This window comes from Pezoporus occidentalis, unplaced genomic scaffold (genome assembly GCF_034315485.1).
Source record: "Pezoporus occidentalis ecotype Australia unplaced genomic scaffold, CSIRO_AGI_Poc_V1 ctg211, whole genome shotgun sequence".
Lineage (NCBI taxonomy): Eukaryota > Metazoa > Chordata > Aves > Psittaciformes > Psittacidae > Pezoporus > Pezoporus occidentalis.
The window spans coordinates 246,525-265,967 of record NW_026913976.1 but is presented as its reverse complement, the minus strand read 5'-3'; the positions used below and the strand labels follow the sequence as shown (position 1 = coordinate 265,967).

Genomic DNA, 19,443 nt, shown 5'->3' with positions numbered 1-19,443 from the left:
TGCTTTGCCCCGTTTCGTGGCCAAACAGGGCTCCAGCGTACAGAGCCCGCAGCAGCCCAGCTATGTTCCTGGGTCTGTAAAGAACAGAAGACGAGCAAGAGCCAGACACAAAGAGCCGAGCCGAGCCTACGAGAGACGGGCTGCTCTCTTAGACCCCGATGAAGGACCGCCCTGCGATCAGGGCACGGGCCGCACCGGGCACTCCCCGCAGCGGCCGGGCGGGGGCAGCTGGGGGCCCCGCTCCGCCCTCCGCCTTCCGGGGCCCGGCCGGGCCTGCCCGCGCCGGCCCCGCTCGGGATGCTGCTGACGCGGGCGGGGGTCCGGACCCCGCCGCCCCTGGCGGCCCTGGCGCAGGTGCTGCGGCTGGAGCAGGGCCGCCGCACCGGCCTCCTGTTCCCGCTGCAGAAGCTGGAGCGGTACTTAGCTCCCGGCACCGACACGGCGCGATTCCGCGTCTTCCAGCCCGGCCTTCCCGCCCTGCAGCGCGCAGAAGCGTTCTTCAAGTCCGGCCGCGACCACCCCATCGACTACGTGAGCTCCGCCGTCCGCATGGCACACGCCCCGCTGCTCGCCCTGCCCGAGGTCAGGTACCACCGCAGCGCGGCCGGGGGGGCTGGCGAGGGGAGGTGTGGAGTCTCTCACTGCCTCTCCTCCTGCAGGTGTGCTTCATCGGCCGAAGCAACGTGGGGAAATCATCTTTAATCCGGGCCTTGTTCTCGCTGTCCCCAGAAGTGGAGGTCAGAGTGTCAAAAACCCCGGTGAGTGACCTTTGTAGCTTCCTGCACCCTTGGTCAGCGGTTGGTGCCAGCCTAGAGGATGAGGCTGAGAAGGGCAGGAGGAACCAAGCTCTTGGAAGCAGCAGGAGAACGTGCCAGCCATGGTGGCTGCCAGCCTGTGGCTGATGTGGGCTTTGCCGTAGCAAAGGAGAAGGTGGAAGGAGCCTAGTTTAGCCCTACAGCCAGGGCTGGCACATGTGCCAGACAGAAGAGTCGTGCAAGCTGAGCAGAGGACCCATGAAGGCATTTTTAGTCTCTTTAAGGATAGAGCCACAAAGGATTACTACAAAGGCAGGAGACCAGGCAGCTTAGAGCAACTGTAGTATTTTTGCAGCCTTCTTTGGACAGGGGATAGCGTGGTGTAGGATATGGTACAGATAAGTACCATTTTGTGGGACATCTCATCTCCTAGTCGACTGCTTAAAGCAACTTTTTAAAACCATGTCCTTCCTTCACCTTACCTACATACTCTCCACAGGGCCACACCAAGAAGATGAATTTCTTCAAAGTAGGGAAGTACTTTACTCTGGTGGATATGCCAGGATATGGCTACCGTGCCCCGCAAGACTTTGTGGAGATGGTGGAGGCTTACCTGCAGGAACGGCACAAGTAAGGGCCCTACAGTGCAATGAAAACCTGATACAGTGTCATGTAATTAGATGGTAAATGCAGGAAGAGCAGCAGTGGTACTGTTGATTAGTTCTGACATTGTTTCCCTGGGAATCACTGTAATGTGATTCATGCTTAGATCAAAATAAGAGAGAAGATTATGATGCTGCTCCATGCTGGCCCTTGGCTCCTGAGATTGGATTTTCTTGGCCCTTCCTGTCCCCAGATTCTGTGTTACTTGTTCTTGCTTATGAATTTGGAAGTAGCAGAGCAGGCATGAAACAACGGTTGCTTGTGTTTCTGGCAGCTTGAAGAGGACCTTTATGTTAGTCGATGGTGTAGCAGGACTCCATAAGACAGATCATATTGCAGTAGAGATGCTGGAAGAGTTTGGGATTCCTTATGTGGTAGGTAATGCTTTGTTCTTATCTTGGTTATAAACTATAGATCATCTATAAAGGCATGTACTCTCTACCTGAGCTTATCCAAGTTATCTTACCAAAGCAGTAACAGCCCCTTTATTGTTAATAAATGTGTTGAAAGGGGTAAGTGGAATTTAAGGGACTTTTTTCTTGATTTATTAAATGGAAGCTTTCTTTTTCGGTGCCCAGCTTGAGGAGCTTGAAATGTTCTGCTAGTTATGCAAGCTAGAAAAGCATTTTGGTGAACTGTATTGTACCATTTTTCCCCCCAGATATGATTCAGAGCTTTCAGCCTACCTTGGAGGATGGTCCAGGACTCTTAGCAGGTTTCAGGCTAGCAGCAAAATAATCCTCTTTTCCTCTTTTAATTTTCCCTTTCTGGATCCATGCAGATAGTGTTAACAAAAATTGACCGAGCTTCCAGAGGACTGTTGTTAAAGAATGTACTGGAGATCCAGGAGTATGTAAAGGAGAAAACTCAGGGATGCTTTCCTCAGCTATTCCTGGTCAGGTAAAGCTCTTCTCCATTGCAGCCATGCATGTGCATGGAGTTCCGTTTTCAAGGCTGCTCCTTCCTTTGGCCTTTCTCCGAGGGGGCAGCAGTCCCTGTGCTGCGTGTTAGTGGGCTTTGCCATTCTATTTGGAGTTGTGTTAACAGTAGCAAGTTGTAGTTGTTGTTTACCAAAGTTGTACTGCATTGCAGGAAATTACATTTAATACAGCCAGTGGCCGAGTTTGCTTGTATTGCTCCAAGCTGTGTCAACATCTCTTCTTTGTTTCCACAGTTCCCTGGAGTTTTCAGGGGTTCATCTGCTAAGGTGTTTTGTAGCCCATGTTACTGGAAACCTGCCCATGGTAGAGGCCAGCTGAAAAGACTGGTTCCTCACCTGTTCAGCACCTCCAGAACAAAAGGTACAAATCTGGATTGTTGTAAATAACCCAAGGTACTAGGCTTCATTTTTTGATAAATAAATATTTATAAGGCTAAAGTTTTTCTTTAAGAAACTCATCGGTTCAGGAAGTTTGCACTATGAATTTATCCAGGTTATTACAAAACTGTTTTATAAAACCTCTGTGACTCTGCCAAACAGAAAAAGGGAAAGAGAACCTCTAAAGAGAAGCTAGGGTTTAATGCATCGTTTCCTCTCCTTCCACCAAAATGTTCAAAGAGCTACCACTGCATGCCTAAGCTCTACTGTGTTTAAGATGTGAGAGATGATAGTCTAGTAATCCCATTCATAAAAAGGCATTTAGTCTAGAGAAGAAAAACTATAGCTCTAACATTAAGCAAACTATACTTGCCAAATTGAATTGAATGACAGGTTTGCTTCTCTGTTTATGTAGCAGGGGCTAAACCACAGCCCCTATGCAACCTGCCTGCTTTAAGGTGACCTTGAGTAGAAACAGCCACATTCTCTGTTGAAGGTGTGTTGAGGAGTTCTCATGTATCTTATTTTTGTAACTCTTCTGCATTGTGCTGTCAATAGGTCAATTGGATCTCTAGCTTCCACGTCTTAGCAGCGATCAAACCTGTGACTCTCGTAATATTTTACCTCTTAATACCAAAATGCTCCAGAACAAATGAGCCAATGGGATGCTTTATCCTAGGGGGAATTGCAGTAGTATCTTAACATATGAACACATGCAGGGCAATACTTTGGAAATAATCTTTTCTTAGTATCTTAAAATGACCATAAATCTTGCCAAGATCTCAGCCTTGACTGAAGAGCCTCTGAAGATAAGCCTGTATATCTAAAAGAAGGTTAGTTCGTTTTTAGTCCCTCTTCTAAACAAAACCCCTTAAAGTGCTAGGAAATTTTTTATTAGTCACTTTAATACAGTAGATGTGGCTGGTAAATCCATTTATATTAAAAATGCTTTGAAATGGCAGCAGACTGTGAACTGGACCCCATGATCCTTGCCTTGAGGTGTCTCCTTAGTGGAAGCCATGCAGAGCTAAGGTCATGTATTTTGCTACTGCTGTACTAAAAACAGTAGGTACAACCTTATCATGAAGAACGAGCTTTACCTCTAGACACATTGCAGTTTTCTGCTGTGTTGGTCAAAAATCTTCATTTACAAGCGATTCAAACACTGGAATCACTCGCATTTTGCTCAGCCATCTGCAGGAGGGAACACCACAGTTGATTACACTCAGGAGTCGGTGCCCCTTTCTTCCCCCCTCACTGATCAGTGATGGGCCTGGTAGTGTACTGAAGCAGTGGAGATCATTTCAGTTTTAAAAGCTTTTGATGTCTTAAATTGTTTGCGGTGTATACACCACACTGCAGGCACCAGCATTGCCTTGTAAAGCTTTGCCTCTTCCGCATCTGTTACTTACAGAAATGATGTCGAGTACTAGCTTCTATGGAAAAGGATTTCACTTTGTGCATCTTTTCTGCTCTTTCAGCAGTACTTTCTCGTCTTTCTTCCCCTGGGGTGTGGTGTAGTCTGTTACTATAACCCTGACACTACAAAGCCGGTATTTTTGCAACAGTCGCTATAGCATAGAATGCATTTTAGTAGGGACCTTGACCAGGTACTATGTCAATAATTCTATTTATGCTTCTTACAGCATTCTCCTGCTTAAGTGTTGTGGAAACAAAATAGGACCAGAACCCCTTCACAGAAGAGTGAAAGGAGGGAGAAGTAAGTTGTGGGTTTTCCCCGTCCTACAAACTGGGCATGCTATGATGAAAGGAACAGAAGTAAGAAAAGGCAAACTGACCTTATATTACATCCCAAAATAAAAATGACTAGTGAATAAATTACAAGGTGTGACTTACCTCTACAGCCCTCTAGATGAGAAGCCACCTTCTCTGCAATATACTATAACCAGCCCTGTAGCTTTTCTTCTCATCCGATGCATTTACAGCCAATTGGCACCACCAATGAAAAGGAAAGCAGGCCTTCCTCAGATGTACAAATGATATTAATACTGGTTGTGGTAACTGCAATTTGATCTGCTCCTAAGAAATACCTGCAGCACTAAGCCTGTAAGCACAGCTTTATTTTAACACTAATTTAACACTGTCCAAACACTTGTTGAATACTGGATCTCTAATTACTTCAGATATAATTAGTCTGCTTTTACGCATTTCATATATAACCACAGAAAACTGGTTTGCTCAATAAGGTAATTACTGAGACCCATGAAGTGTTTATGTAAATACGCAGCAGATATTTTTTCAGGAAAGGTAGCTCACATTTCTGTATTCTAGTAACCTGCAGTGGCATTTGTGCACTTATGACACATTTATAAAGTTTATACAATACAATAAATCCACCACTTGCACAGATGTAGCTACATGAACCAGTATTTTCTTTGAAAAACATTGAGAATGATGGAGAACATAGTATGCCAAGCAGTAAGGGGGTTTGTGGGGCAGGGAATAAATTTTAGTACTCTTTTTGCTAATGCTGTTCTCCAGGAAGTTCTCCTCCACTCGATCTTTTGTGATGAGACTGTTGCTTTCACTCCTGATGCAAGCACAGAAGGTGGTGTGTAGGGATAGCACCAGCTCCAATCTCCATCAGGGAAGGCTGTTGAGACTCAAGACACCAGAAGGCACTGTACTCACTTACTTTGATTTCGTTCCTTGGGATCCTTCACTGCTTCATCAAGACTGACTACTCTCCAGTATGTTCTTGCTTCTCCAACGTTTGTATCTTGGCTGCACCTTTCCCTTCTTCAGCTTCCTAGAGAAAAAACGTTGCCCTGTGTGAACAAGGCATTTATTACACTAGGAGAGTAAGCCTCCTACTGGAGACATAATGGATTTTTCTTTATAAGGAAAAATTAAGAGGAAGTTTTTTCTTAAACCAAAACCTCACAAAGACACAAGAAACTTGTGTTTCTCAAGCATCAGCATTAACTGCTCACAACAATTTATGAAGGATGTAAGCTATTGTACAGTTCAGAAGTAGTATTTAACAGGGCAAAACAAGATCGAATCAAGATCCGTGTAGATTCAGCAGGACGTCAGAACCGCAGCTGCCTTTGTGCCTGGACATGATAAAAGATGCTGCACTGATGTTTAGAGATTCTATTTCATCTGAAAAAATATGTTATTTGGCCCCAGTTACAAAAGATTTCAGAAATTCTAGAAACTTGTGATGGAAAAAATAAAATATGAAACAATACCTGCCAAGCATGATTACATGTTCCATAATCACTTTATCAAGCAAGAAGGAGGAACTTACCCCAACTCATGCTAAAAACAATAGAGAGAAAATTAAAGCCCAGTCTTCTGTCTTGTCTAAGCCATATTGGTGCTACATTCAAGCACTAAAACGGCTTGCAGTTTTCTCCCTTTGTATCTATATTTACTTAGCCTGTATTTAAAACCATGGCATTTATAAGAAAGATCAGAAAAGGAATAAAACCCCTACAAGTTTACTTTCACCTTTCACCTCTTTGTTTTTTAATGGTCTAAGAGCTATAAAGTCTTCAGTATTTATAATTCATGCAGATTACAAGGACATTTATTTGTATGGAGCCTGACAGGGCAGGCACCAGTATCTTACCTTAATATTAAGTTTCATCTTCAGTTTCTCCTCAACAGACCTGGGCATCAGCAAAAGTGTGTTGACTCCCAAGTCACAAAGGATCTGAAAGGGAAATTCCAGGAGTTCATTTGGGATCCTCTTTCCATAAGACCCTGTCACAAAGCAGTGTACCGTCTTTCAGCTTCTTAGTACCAGCGAAAAACCCCAAAGTAACAGGCCCACTGACTTCTGTGTGACACTGTAGCTGCTATTTCTCCAAAAATGGAAGATGCAAATTGAAATTTACTTTGAGCTTTGATACATCACATCCACTGGTTTTCATATTTGAAGAACACACATTTATGTTTAGTATGTAAGTGCATAGGAACAGTCAGCCTTAAGTCACAAATCAACTCCCAATGAAAGGCAAAGAGGAAGTTGATCTCATTAGCTGTTCCGTAATTACCTGTTACAATGATAAATGTACCTTCTTCACAAGCTTTGGGATGAGAGGAGATGCAGTAAGCGTGACTGCGTGGTGAGAACATGTCACAGACTACCCAACAGGGTAAGAAAGTGGATGGACGTTTCACCCTTTTTGAGTAACTCCAAGAAGTTTCCGTACCAGACACCTCACGAGGCCCCTTTCAAACCACATTATCCTCGTCTGACATCCTAGTAATGGGTATCATATACAGATTTGGATAGGGTTGCCAAATCAATCTCAGAGTAATTCGTTTGTGCCGCAATTCAAATCTGGAAAAATACAACTTTTGTTTTTGTAAATTAAAGAAATTACAAGAAGAAAAGGATGCTCAGCATCCCTGCTTCTGCAGGAATAGGATTTTACAGGCTTAAGCATGCTCATCTTTGCATTGTGGGCAAAGCTATTTGCTTTACAGTTAGTTATACAGTCAGTAGCAATAGTGATTGGTTCAAGGTAAACAGTCCATACTCCAGCTTCTCCCTGCAGTCCCCAAATCACCCCTTTCTGGGCCAAGGCAAGTGCCTGTACATCCCAACCCCAAGCTGTGTGTGCTGGGTCAGCGACCTCTCTGGAGTCCTTATAACTGACACAGGCTGGTGCCAGAGGCAGCAGCACCCCAGCCAGGGAGAGAGAGCTCTCTGGTCCTACCTCCGTGTTTCTTTGCATGCATCAAACCGTTTCTCAAGCAAGGCAAGCGTTTGCCTGCACTGGGAAGTGGGTACATAGGTAGTTGCTGTAGCTAGAGAGCTAAAACAAGAAGCAAGGTCTACACCTGCAAAAGGGAATTAAAACTTTACGGGGGCTTTCTTCCTCCTGAAGAAAACTCACAACGTTAAAGTCCTTCTGACACCAAAGCAGCGGAAACGACACCGACCTTGGAGGCAGAACCGCCGCCCCGCCAGGGTGGTGCTTGCCGCGGCCACGCACTCAGCTACCCACCGCCCCCCGCTGGGGTACCGGCGGGCGGAGCCTCCCCCACGGGGGCGGGGCTAGAGAAGCGGAAGCCCTTCCGGCCGCCCGGAAGCGCCCTGCGCGGTCTGGCAGCATGGCTGATGAAGAGGAGGACGCGCCGGTGAGTGATGGGAAGGGGTTGTGTGCTTCTTCTTCCTGCTGGGCGGGAGCCTTTGGGTCACATCCCAGATGTGGGGAGAGGAGGGAAGGGGGCTCGCCGCACCGAACGCTGACGGCCGTCTCTCCTCCGCTATGCTCGTCTAGTTTGAAGAAGACGCGGAAGAAGCTGGAGGCGGCTTGGATGGTGGACAAGGCAAGAGGAAGAGGCTGTTCTCCAAAGAACGTGAGTAGTGCCGGCCAGAAAGCCCAGCGCCGCGCTTACGGGTCTCTTGCTGCGGAACTTACTGCAGCATTGGTTTAAGGACAATGCCCTTCCCCTAAACACAGCTGAAACACTGAGGAGGTAGCTGTGGAGTTACAGACTTATTTTACTTAACAAAACTGCGACTTCCATTCTGTGCCCTGGCTGAAAGTGCACAAAGCTGTTGTGTAGGCCCCCTAAAAAACATTGCTAATTCATTCTGTGAACCGAAGTGTGCTAGCGGTCAGTCACACTGTCAGTACCTGGTAGGATAAATCCATATTTAAAGGTTATCATTGTCCATGCTTATGTATATACAGCACTGGGGTTTTGTTGCCTTCTGTCTGTCTGCTTATTTCCTGTACGTTTGTTCAAGAATCATCTGGCCCAACAGACAAGTGCCATCCTCTACATATGTGTGGGCTCTAACTAGATGCATGCAGCTGAAATGGATGAAAGAAGCCTCATGTTGAGTGTTTCTTTCTGCAGTAAGATGCATGATGTATGGATTCGGGGATGACCAGAACCCTTACACAGAGTCAGTGGACATTCTTGAGGACCTGGTAATAGAGTTTATCACAGAAATGGTAAGTCAGCTCTAGACAGCATTGTCAAAACATTCTCAACAAAGGGGTTAATACCTCTGACTCAAATATTGCATTATCCCAGGCCCAAAACTCTGATGTTAGTAGGAAAAAGCTAAACCTAAACCTTGCTCTGCCAAGATTAAATCAAAATCCATGCATCTTGCTCTATGTGGATTTAAAATGGTGCCTGGAGTCCTTAAACTCAGTATTGGGTGGGAGGGGGGAAATACACAACTGACTTTGGGGTTTGCTGTGGCATCACTGTATATGCAGCTGACAAAAGAGAAGGCGCAGCTTTGAAAGTCTGACTTTTTGTGTTCTTCCGATGTCTTTACATGGACGGGATTGTAGCTCTGCACTACAAAAGAAATGCAGGTGGGCCTTGAAGTTGTTGCTGTCCCAGATAATTAGATACTGTTTGAAAGTTTGTTTAAAAAACAAAACCACACCAGTTATTCCGACTGTTTGCAGATCCCTTTTCTTTGAAAGATTGGTCTTGCTTTCCCCACATCAAAATGCCCTAAACTGTCCTGTGACAGTTACCTCACATTGCCTCCATGTTTTACCTGCTGCTGTTCACCTTCAAGCACTCTGCAGGCTGGGAGTCCTACATATAATCTGACTTCAGTTTTGATGCTGTTACTATTACATCTATATAGTGGTATGTGCTGGGTATAAATGATAGGCAGACAGGGACAGCAGAGCAACAGTAAGTCCATGGTATACTGGGAAGTTCTCTTGTGACTATGATGGTGCCCAGATCCTGCAGTTGCTTACTTTTTGATTATAAAGTGGCAAGAAATAAAGTGGAATTGAGAGCTTAAAAAAGAATTAAGGAGCAAAGGAACTGTGTTGACTTTCCTTGTTTCCTCTAACAGACACACAAGGCCATGTCAATTGGACGGCAGGGTCGTGTACAGGTTGAGGACATTGTCTTTCTGATACGCAAGGACCCTCGGAAGTTTGCCAGAGTTAAAGACCTCCTAACTATGAATGAAGAACTGAAACGAGCCAGAAAGGCCTTTGATGAAGCAAACTATGGATCCTGATTCTGTGCACAAGTTGCACTGAGGCATTACTTGGGCACTTGCTGCCCAAAAGGAAGGAACATCATGCATGTTGTTTGGAGGAACTATTCAGGATGGAGGTCACTGCTGGAATGTCTGCCCTCACTCCCAGCCTTTTCTGAGAAGTATTCAAGCAGCTGGATGTTGTCTATGTGGTATACTTGGGTATTTTTGTATTGGTCTGTGAATTCAGAAAAGAGCAGTAGCAGAAAGTCCAAAGTAGAACTGTGTTGAATCAGATGTCTAAAGGGCTAATTATGTATGATTCTCTACAACTGTTTCAGTTACTGCTGGGTATTCCTGTGACAGGAAACCTAAAAAATGGATCTCAGTTAATGAGACAACTTGCCTTCAAGCCCAATCTGCTATAGGAATTCTGCTCTTTGCTCTGTACATGCTCTTTGAATAAAACATTTTAAGTTTGTCCCCAGTTCTCATAACTGAATTGATCAGTTCACACAAGGTCTGTAATACAGGGGCTTTTATCACTTCCTTGGCTGGGAAGGTTATTTTTTTTCTTCTGTCCCAGTTGGCATAGCTCTTTTGTTTTCTACCAATATTAAGCCTAGAAAATGGCAAGTAGCTCTGGAATAGGTTGACTTCACTTACAGCTTTTCCTTACCACTGTTAGACAGGTGCTCTACAACAAAGCAGATTTCTAGTCTGCATTTGGGAACAATTTTTTCTTAGTATATCCTGGTGATCCTGATCTTAGGACCTAGTTACAAGAGCCTGGCACAAAGCATCAACGCCATTGCTTGTTCTAACATTATTTCATAATACACGTCGGAGTAGCTGTGCCTTACATTGCCAAGCAGGCAGAAATTGCACTTAAAAGATTTCAGGAACGCATGCACTAGTCAGGAGTTTATTGCTGCAGGCCATGGCACATGGCTGTGCAGGGGAAAGCCTGTTTCTGGAGCAGCTCAGAGTCAGGTTCAGTTAATGCCTTGTCTCAGGAAAAGGACGATATTGAACAACAATAATACTGCAAATCAGGGCTGTTCCTTAAACAAGCAGCACAGAAGGAAGGGTGTAAGACTGCTTCGTTGGAAAACTGGCAACAAGTCTTTTGTCCTAAGCAGCAGGAAGTGATCAGCCACAAACTTCTGCCATGGAGAGTAATTAATTGTGCTGTGGGTTTCACAGCAGCACTTAACATGTGGTTGAACAGAGAAGGCATACTGAGTAAGGATAACAAACTCTGTTCCAGGACAAGGCTAAGTGAAAGGATGAAGATTATTCATTTTTTTGGTACACCCTTCAAAAAAAAAAAAAACAACAAAAAAAACCCAAACCCAAACAACAGCTGTTTTACAAAACTCTAATAAACCAGTTGCCATTTCCTTAGCAGAATTCAGAGTGTGAGTTACCAAGACACCATTAGGATTCTGATTGTTTTACTTAAAAAAAAAATTATATACATAATTGGAATGACTTGACCCTTTTCCTCCTTGCATACCCAGCATCAGACACCTATTGCTGCAAAAATAGAATCAATATCCATGTTCTCAGTAGCTTCTTTCCACACAGGGCCAGGGCTTCCTTCTAGCAGCAGCCGCTTAGGGGTCTCTGCTGTGCTTAGTTTGACACAGCCTCTGTCGGCACTGGAACGTCCTGCCTGACTCCAAGGCCCATCCTGGTAAGCTGGGAGAATGGGTGATGCACTGTGCTCACAGACTCCAGCAAGCTCAGCAGTTTTTTGCCAAACAGTCTTCAGAGTTCTCTTCAAACATGCGGATGATTTGAACCTCCTTTGACAGAACCGTGCCCGCAGGTGCTGCTTTAGCCAGCGTGCCTTCTGTGACCCATACAGGAGGTATTTACAGACAGATGTTTTGACACAGCACAGTTTTTTCTTCAAGCTTAACGGGAGGAAGGCACACAAATCATAACTTTATCAGCTGCTCAAATATTACTTCATTTGGGGTTTGGAGAGATTTGGTTTATTAGCCTTCTCTACCATTTTCCCAAGAAGATATGATAGCACCTTGTTGTACTCTTGTACAATAGTAGCCAGGGTGAATGCTCCTTGTCTTCATCTTCCATGAAGAAAGATGACACCCCCTGTATCATATCGTGATCATTAAACATGCACGTTTAATGGTAACAATTTAAGTTGCATTTTCATCCTCGCTCTTAAGTATTGGTGCACCTGGTAGCCTTTAAATCCTTTCACAAAGGACTGAAGCTAAACACAATGTTCATGTCCGAGCATGCAGTAACCTGAACGAGTGATCCCGTTAGAATTTACAAAGAATGGGTTAGACCACTGTATTTCCCTATGCTGTAGCAAAATACATAATATTAAAATGTAAAATGTCAGACCCAGAAGCCCCACACCCATGCAAAATTACCTGCATCCTTGAGCCTCCACATGGTGCAGCCGGGTGCTTTTCAACAACTTGTTACGCAGAAAATAAGCTTCTGGTTTGAATTTGTTGCCTTTGCACCACAGAATAACTTTTCTGAGTGCCTCTGACAGTTCACCAAACGATGTAGCTCTTTGGACCATCTGTACAAGAAACCCAGCATGCTCCAGTTTTGCTATACGAGAGGAAGGTGATGCCAACTTTGCTTTGAAAGGTGTTGATGCGATGCTTACACTCTGAAATAAAGAGTAACAGAAATAGTTAAGTCTTCTAAAAACATGACATGCCTGACCCTCTCTGCTGGAGAGGAGCAGAGCACCAAGGTTTTTGAGAGAACATTCCTTACTTCCTAAGGAGAAAGTGGAAGAGCAGTCTTGTTTTGTGGAATACAACAAGAGGCAGATAACAAGAATTTGTATTGCTGTCTACTACTGGCTTGCTCTCTGGTCATTTCACTTGACATACCAACAAATGCTCAAGCTCCTAAGCAGAAATTAGTAGTGATACTCAGTGCAAAGCTTCCATGCTGACCTGGCTTGTTGAACAAGCAAAAATAAGGCAGGAAAAGGGACATTTTCAATCAGGGATATAATTAGGGTCTTTAAAGTTAAAAAGCATAAAATGGTACCATACAAACCTCTCGTGCTGGAGGTCTGGATGGTCTAAGTAAGCTCTTCACATGAAGCCCCAGGTGCTTCCCTACAAAGAAAGGGGAAAGTTCCCTTCAGAAAGTGAAGACCATTTTAAGTCTTTGCACAGACACTGCAATGTTCTCAGCCCTGTTGAGCTCTCAGATCTACTGCCACCTTAGCAGCCTCACACCTGCACTCAGCACTTCAATGGGACTACACTCAATGGATGAAGAGGATGCAAAGATTTACAGACAGCGGCAAAGGAGAACTTAATGGGCAAAAGTTCCATGCAAACACCTGAATGCCTGGAGTCACTGCCCACAGCCCTGACTGAAGGAGAAGACTTGGGCACAGCCCAGAAGCAGTAAGCACAGGATACCTGCATCCTGTATTTACAGCTTTATCTACTCTTGTATGAACTGCAGACTGTTCTTAGCTTCCCTCACTATTCTTGGGCCCCAGCTATGCAGAAGCAGGAAAATACAAATAAATATTTACAAGACCAGTATACTGCATTCATTACCTGCTTCTCTGCAAGCATTGCTATGAAACAATGTATCATGTTTAATAAAAACAAAAGGCCAAAACATCACAATACTGACATTATCCACAGCTTTATAAGGCGAGAGTTCATGCAGCATTCTCCTCCTCTTCCAAGGACAGCAGAGGAGAGTTTGTACTAGAACTGCACTCTGTGCATAGTAGGAGTGCTTGGCTCTGTTGGACAGAAGTTGGGGTCAGTCTCTGAGATGTCAGAAACCAGTAGCACTGTGGCACAAGGCTTTACCTCTGCTGGCTCCAGTCACCAGAACTGGCTGTCCAATGTCCGTGAGGCATGGGATGCTACAGTTTTTCACAGCACTCCTGCAGGTTGCAGAACTTCTCTTTTTCCTAACGTCTGACACTGCCTCTGTCATTGTTGGGAAGAACTTCTTCATCCAGCTGGTAGATTTCTTTGTTGTAAGCATTCTAGCCTTTTGCTTCTTCATCTCAGAAGAAACATTAACTCCAAGGAAGTTATAGATATCAGATGGGAAGGTAAAACCCCTGATGTAAGGCATCTGTTGGGTCTCAGATACCAGATGAAGCGACGTTGATAACATGCCATACAAGGACACAAGGCTCTGCAACACACACCTGTACTGAATCCTGAAAAGACAGAAAGGTATGGAGTCTGCTCTAGCAAAACCTTGTGTTCACTGAACAACTACCTTCAGCTCAAGCAGAGAGCTGATGGAAGAGATTCCAAGCTGCCCTTTCCCTACTTCCTGTCAATACAAGTTTATCTTCTTGTGGTCCCATCACCACACTTCCTTAATGTTAGCCTGACCATTAATGAACAGCTCAAGAGCAGAATGCAGGAATGACTTGACTCATAAATTCCTGATCAGGAACCCTTCTGCTTCCCTAGAGCTTTGCTGAGTTGCACACCTGGAACTTATCAGCTAGTCAGGTCACAGCCAAATCATTTGACATGAGGTCTTCCCCAAAAGCAACTTGTACCACCTCGGGACAATGGTATGAGCATTGATGCCATACAATCGCCTACGTGGTGTTTACTGGGGAGACAGATTTCTTGTGCCAAAGAATGTTTTACCAAGTTCTTTACATAATGTTGTTACTCCTTCAGCTACAAACAGCAGTTACTTCCTCGAACCGAGACCCCAGAACACTGATTTTCCTGGAAAACTCAGCAATATTATAGATCTCAGCCTTTCCATTTCAGATTGAGGCAGGACTTACGCCTGCTGCAGAGTACTACGTGTTAGCCTTTGTGGCAGGCTGGCATTAACTCCAAGATTTCATAAGTGCTACATAACATTTGCTATGAACCAAGAACAAAGCCTTCTGTAACAGCACGTAAGAAGTCTCTCTCCACTTATACAATTCTACAGATGCTAGAATCAAGTCCAAAAGGATAGCAGGACTCCCCTCCTCCCAGCTGAATAAAGCTCACTCAGCAGCAAGGACTAATTACAAGCCCTCTCCTTGACAAGCACATCAAACAGACAGACAACAAACAGACTTTTGAACACACAAACCATAGCCGACTCAACAACCCTGAAGCCACAGTGTTCAAAAGTATGAATTCTTCTGAGCAGAGATGTTTAACGGACAAACTGAAGATTATACCAGTTAAGGATAAAAACCAAACAGCATGTAATGAGACTTGCTGAATACACAAACTAGAGGCAATTCACCAGGCAATATCCTGGATAATTTGGGAGACAAGTATCCAAATTTTGGGTTTCTCAAGGCCAGAACAGCAGACAGCCAACAGCCCAAGGTTCCTACATAATAACTTGAAAATAAGGTGTTCGGCTATCAAAGAAGCTTCAAGTTGCACACATGAATTGCACAGCTGACTATATCAGCAATACAGGGCCCAGAGCAGACCCAGTTCTGGCCTCATGAGGTGCTGCTGGTGAACTCTAAGAACATTTTCACTATGAAAAAAGGATACAGAAAAGCTTTACAGCAACAGTCCAGTAGACGCATTATGAGCTTGCAACCTCCCAATACCTTCAGAGCCACTGTTTCCAGTATAGGCTGGCTGGGAACCAAGCACTCTGCATGGCCTTGGGATGTATTTTTCCTGTATTGATACACAGATGAGAGATGGTTATGGTCTAGCACCCCATCCCTTTAGCTCTGCATACTGGATAGTACACTATAGGGGATCACAACACTTACTTGGGAATAAGTTCTGCCAGGGTTTCAATGCAGCCCACCAAGTTCATTTTCCATAGGCGCTTCAAGCATTGCTCTACCTAGAAAAAAGAAAACCCCTTTGACTGGCATTTTGAGAGATAGGAGTGCATTGGCCTAAGAACTATTACTCTATCAAGTGACACTATCAGTTTAACAGAAAAAAATGCAGGTTTGTATAATGGAATATTCTGATATGTTCCTGTATCTGCACTATGATGAAAAAGTTCCCTTTATCACACCACTGTCAATATGGAATGAGGTGAAGGTTTGGAGTAGGCCACTGTTAACTGGTGCTGCATACCTTCAGTATTGCATACTGTCCTGGGTTCAGCAGTAGCAGTCATGTTTTTTTTTTTCCTTTGTGGTAGCTGGTACAGTGCTGTGTTTTGACTTCCAGCCTGAGAACAGTGTTGGTGAAGTCGATGTTTTCAGTTGTTGCTAAGTGATGTTTACCCTGACCAAGGACTTTGTGAGGCTCATGCTCTGCCAGGGAGGAGGGGAAGCTGTGAGGAAGCAGAGACGGGGCGCCTGACCCGGGCTAGCCAGGGAGGTATTCCATACCACAGCACGTCATGGCTGGGGTGGGGGGTGACTGGGAGTTACCCGGAAGGACACGGGCTTCCGGGTGGGACTCGTTTTCTCGGCCGGTGTTATCATATTCTCTTCCCTTGTTATTTTCCCTTATCATTGTTGTAGTTGATAGTAGCGGTGGTGATTTGTGTACATTGGTTGCTGGACTGTTCTTGTCTCAACCCGTGGGAGTTGCACTTTTTTTCGATCCTCCTCCCCGTTCCTCCGGGAGTGGGGGAGAACCCCGGTGGGGGGGGGGGGGGGGGGGCACGGACCTCGATTGTTGTCAGCTCGGCACCACTCACTGGGAGTGAGTGAACAAGTTACCTGACTGGGTTTAAACCACGACAGTTCTTTTTGGCGCCCAACGTGGGGCACGAAGGGTTGAGATAAGAACAGATCTGACTGGATTGATAGTCACTCGTCACAATGCTGATTTATTGGCTCTCAAGGTTGTTCCTCTTGATCTCACAGTTTCAGTATATAGTATCTTACGTCCATCCGGTATTTGCTGTATTAGTGTTTTTCAAGTGTGGGGCTTGGGCTAAGGTTTTTGTCCCATTGTACTTTATGGTAATGACTTGTAATACAATAGAATCATTGATCATGAAACTGATCTGGCTTATGTTCCCAGTGTGGTCACCACCTTTATACTTTGGGAGGTATATGATGGAGGTGCTTAGCAATTACACATCTTTTTTCTCCTTCTCAGGTGCTCAACCTGTGAAGGAGACATTCTTTTACCCTCCCAGTTGTCCCCCCAGACCATTTACATTTGAGAGTTTTGAATTTTTTGAATGGCATTTTAATGCTGTTGAGACTTGTTTGCTGATGGGAATCACCATGCTAACACGCATACAGAGTGTGTTTTGCCCACTACTGATTTCAAGAGTTAAGCAGAGTCAGGTTTGGGTCTTGTCTGGGGTCAAACGACGATGTAGGAGGACCGAGAGATTTTCCCTGAGGCTGGACAGCCATGAGTGGCAGGGTGTGTGGGATAGTATGGGCAAGTATCTAGGTCAGTGGGCCCCTCCAGTACTTTGGAATTTCACCACCGAACAACTACAAAATCCAGAAGAATTAGTAAAACACTTAAATGAGGTGTGTGGTCATTCTGGCCATACCAGAGATGGACAAATCACGGCAACGTGCTGGGGCTTGGCCTATGCTTACAGGGCCTTGTTCAACACTATCCAGCACCTTCAAAAAGAAAAGAATGTCGGCGGATCTGAGAGCAAAGCAACAGTCGCTACTCAAACTTTGGCTGCAATGAACAGCACAGCTACCCCAGTGGCAAGTACAGCAGCTGCTCAAACTTCAACTGCAACAGACAGCGCGGTTACCCCAGCTCCAAGCACAGCAGCTACACCACCCCCAGCAACAAGTACAGTCGCTACTCAAACTTTGGCCTCAATGAACAGAGCAGCTACCCCAGTGGCAAGTACAGCAGCTGCTCAAACTTCAACTGCAACAGACAGCGCAGTTACCCCAGCTCCAAGCACAGCAGCTACACCACCCCTTGCTTTTGGCTTTCAAGAATGAAAATGCATAAACAGAGAAGCTAAGATTCTTCATCAGGAACTGTAGCAGTAAGACAAGGGGCAATGGGTTTAAACTTAAGCAGAAAAAGTTTAGATTAGATATAAGGAAGAAATACTTTACTGTGGAGGGGGTGAGGCACTGGAATGGGTTGCCCAAAGAAGCTGTGAATGCTCCATCCCTGGTGGTGCTCAAGGCCAGGTTGGACAGAGCCTTGGGCAACATGCTGTCCCTGTCCTGGCAGGGGGGTTGGAACTGGATGATCTTAAGGTCTTTTCCAATCCAAACTGTTCTGTGATTCGGTAATTCCTGTTCTATTTAAAACTGTTATTTGAAGATACTAGCAGTCCCTTTACTAGTGTCCTGGGTTCAGCAGTAGCAGTCATTTTTCTCCTTCTTGGTAGTTGGTGCAGTGCTGTGTTTTGACTTTCAGCCTGATGCTTTGGTCTAGCCAAGGACTTTGTGAGCCTCATGCTCTGCCAGGGAGGAGGGGAAGCCAGGAGGAAGCAGAGACAGGACACCTGACCCAAACTGACCAAAGAGGTATTCCATACCACGTCATGCCCAGGATGTAACTGTGAGTTAGCCGGAAGCGCTGGTAGACTGCAGGGTTGGAGGAGGTATGGGTTAGTGCTTGGTCGGGCTGGAGGGGGGGGGGGGGCGAGTTATCGGTTGGCTGGTGGTGAGGTGATGTATTCTCTTCCCTTGTTATTTCCTTTATCATTGTTATTATTGGTAGTAGCAGTAGTGATTTGTGTTATACCTTAGTTACTAAACTGTTCTTCTCTCAACCTGTGGGAGTTGCATTCGTTTCGATTCTCCTCTCCGTCCCTCTGGGAGTAGGGGGAGAGCAAGAAGGGGGGGAGTGAGTGAACAAGCCCTCTGTCTGGTTTTAAACCACGACAACTAGAAAGCTGGTTAAAGAGTTCTTAAACCAGAACATGCCTAATAGAGCAGCCTAGGATTATTCTAACCCCCCCCCCCTTACAATTAATTGAAAATTAAATCACTATATTACTCTATAGTACCATATATTACACACAGCTTGTATTCAAATGTATGCAATTGTATCTACTTTAGGCTACAGCATGGGTATAAAAATCCAAGTACTGATTCCAGAGGTCTGGAAAGCCGAAATTGCACTGGTTGCACAGAGCCTGGAATCCCACCGAACTAAACCGTGAGGAGGTTTAAAGACATCGAAAAGGCGCCTGCTCCACAACACTTTTCACACGATGCGCCACGCATAGAGACGACTCCTGACTGGGGCCCGGAGTGCAGCGACCAGCCGCCAGGTCCCTGCTGCATAGCCAGGGCCGCTCACCTGCTGCAGGGCCAAGTACGGCCGGTGCCGGAGCAGCCTGCTGTGGTAGACGTAGAGCACGGCCCGCAGCACGCGTCCCTCGACGGCCAGGCTCGTCCCCGACAGCCGCTTCCAGGCGGTGGCGCACAGGCGCCGCAGCGCCGGCAGACACCTCACTGCGGGCAGGACACACGCACCGCCTCAGCACCAACCGCGTACCACAACAGCCCACACACCCCCCAATCGCCGCGAACACCGTGAGAGTAGCTTAAAACGTCCTTCCCACCCGCCCCGACCCGCGGCGGGGACCTGCAGGGTGTTCGGCCGCCAGGGCCACCGTAGCGCTGCTCGCGGGCCACGGCACCTCCACCCGGTTCCACGCCGCCTCGGGCGCCGCCATCTTTCCTCAGACGGAGGCGGTGCCGCGCAGGACAGGAGGGAGGCCGAACGCGGGCGAGACTATGTTGGCCGGTCGGGAAGGGAGGGTGCGGGCCGGACCAAGTCACTCCGGGGGGGTGCTGCTCTCCGCGGTAGGGCCGGAGGAGGCAGGCGGGCAGGCAGGCGGGC

At 45.9% G+C, this 19,443-nt stretch overlaps 4 protein-coding genes across 5 annotated transcripts in view; 2 read left to right on the top strand and 2 right to left on the bottom strand.

Annotated features, from left to right (window-relative positions):
• CD200R1 (CD200 receptor 1) overlaps positions 1 to 7,335 on the bottom strand; it is a 55,996-nt gene extending 48,661 nt beyond the window's left edge. The window contains exon 1 of the mRNA XM_062619521.1: positions 7,319 to 7,335. The gene's annotated coding sequence lies outside the window, so the exon portion shown is untranslated. The remainder of the gene's footprint in view (positions 1 to 7,318) is intronic.
• On the top strand, positions 261 to 4,581 carry GTPBP8 (GTP binding protein 8 (putative)). 2 transcript variants are annotated; one of them, XM_062619526.1, is made up of 7 exons: positions 261 to 531; positions 660 to 758; positions 1,255 to 1,385; positions 1,693 to 1,792; positions 2,200 to 2,318; positions 2,593 to 2,719; positions 4,383 to 4,581. In XM_062619526.1, exons 1-6 carry the CDS (start codon positions 298 to 300, stop codon positions 2,675 to 2,677), a joined length of 768 nt encoding a protein of 255 aa, XP_062475510.1. In that variant the 5' UTR covers positions 261 to 297; the 3' UTR covers positions 2,678 to 2,719; positions 4,383 to 4,581. The 2 variants fall into 2 exon arrangements, with proteins under 2 accessions (XP_062475510.1, XP_062475509.1); XM_062619525.1 differs by having other exon boundaries at positions 262 to 582.
• A 409-nt stretch (positions 7,336 to 7,744) lies between the features above and the next one.
• TAF13 (TATA-box binding protein associated factor 13) lies at positions 7,745 to 10,178 on the top strand. The gene is made up of 4 exons (XM_062619527.1): positions 7,745 to 7,854; positions 7,998 to 8,076; positions 8,584 to 8,681; positions 9,560 to 10,178. Exons 1-4 carry the CDS (start codon positions 7,828 to 7,830, stop codon positions 9,728 to 9,730), a joined length of 375 nt encoding a protein of 124 aa, XP_062475511.1. The 5' UTR covers positions 7,745 to 7,827; the 3' UTR covers positions 9,731 to 10,178.
• A 953-nt stretch (positions 10,179 to 11,131) lies between these two features.
• On the bottom strand, positions 11,132 to 19,337 carry NEPRO (nucleolus and neural progenitor protein). Its single transcript, XM_062619513.1, has 9 exons — positions 19,186 to 19,337; positions 18,898 to 19,052; positions 15,447 to 15,523; positions 15,217 to 15,348; positions 14,795 to 14,872; positions 13,540 to 13,901; positions 12,758 to 12,819; positions 12,106 to 12,356; positions 11,132 to 11,613 (listed from the first exon to the last, which is right to left on the bottom strand). Exons 1-9 carry the CDS (start codon positions 19,274 to 19,276, stop codon positions 11,217 to 11,219), a joined length of 1,605 nt encoding a protein of 534 aa, XP_062475497.1. The 5' UTR covers positions 19,277 to 19,337; the 3' UTR covers positions 11,132 to 11,216.
• Positions 19,338 to 19,443: the final 106 nt, after the last annotated feature.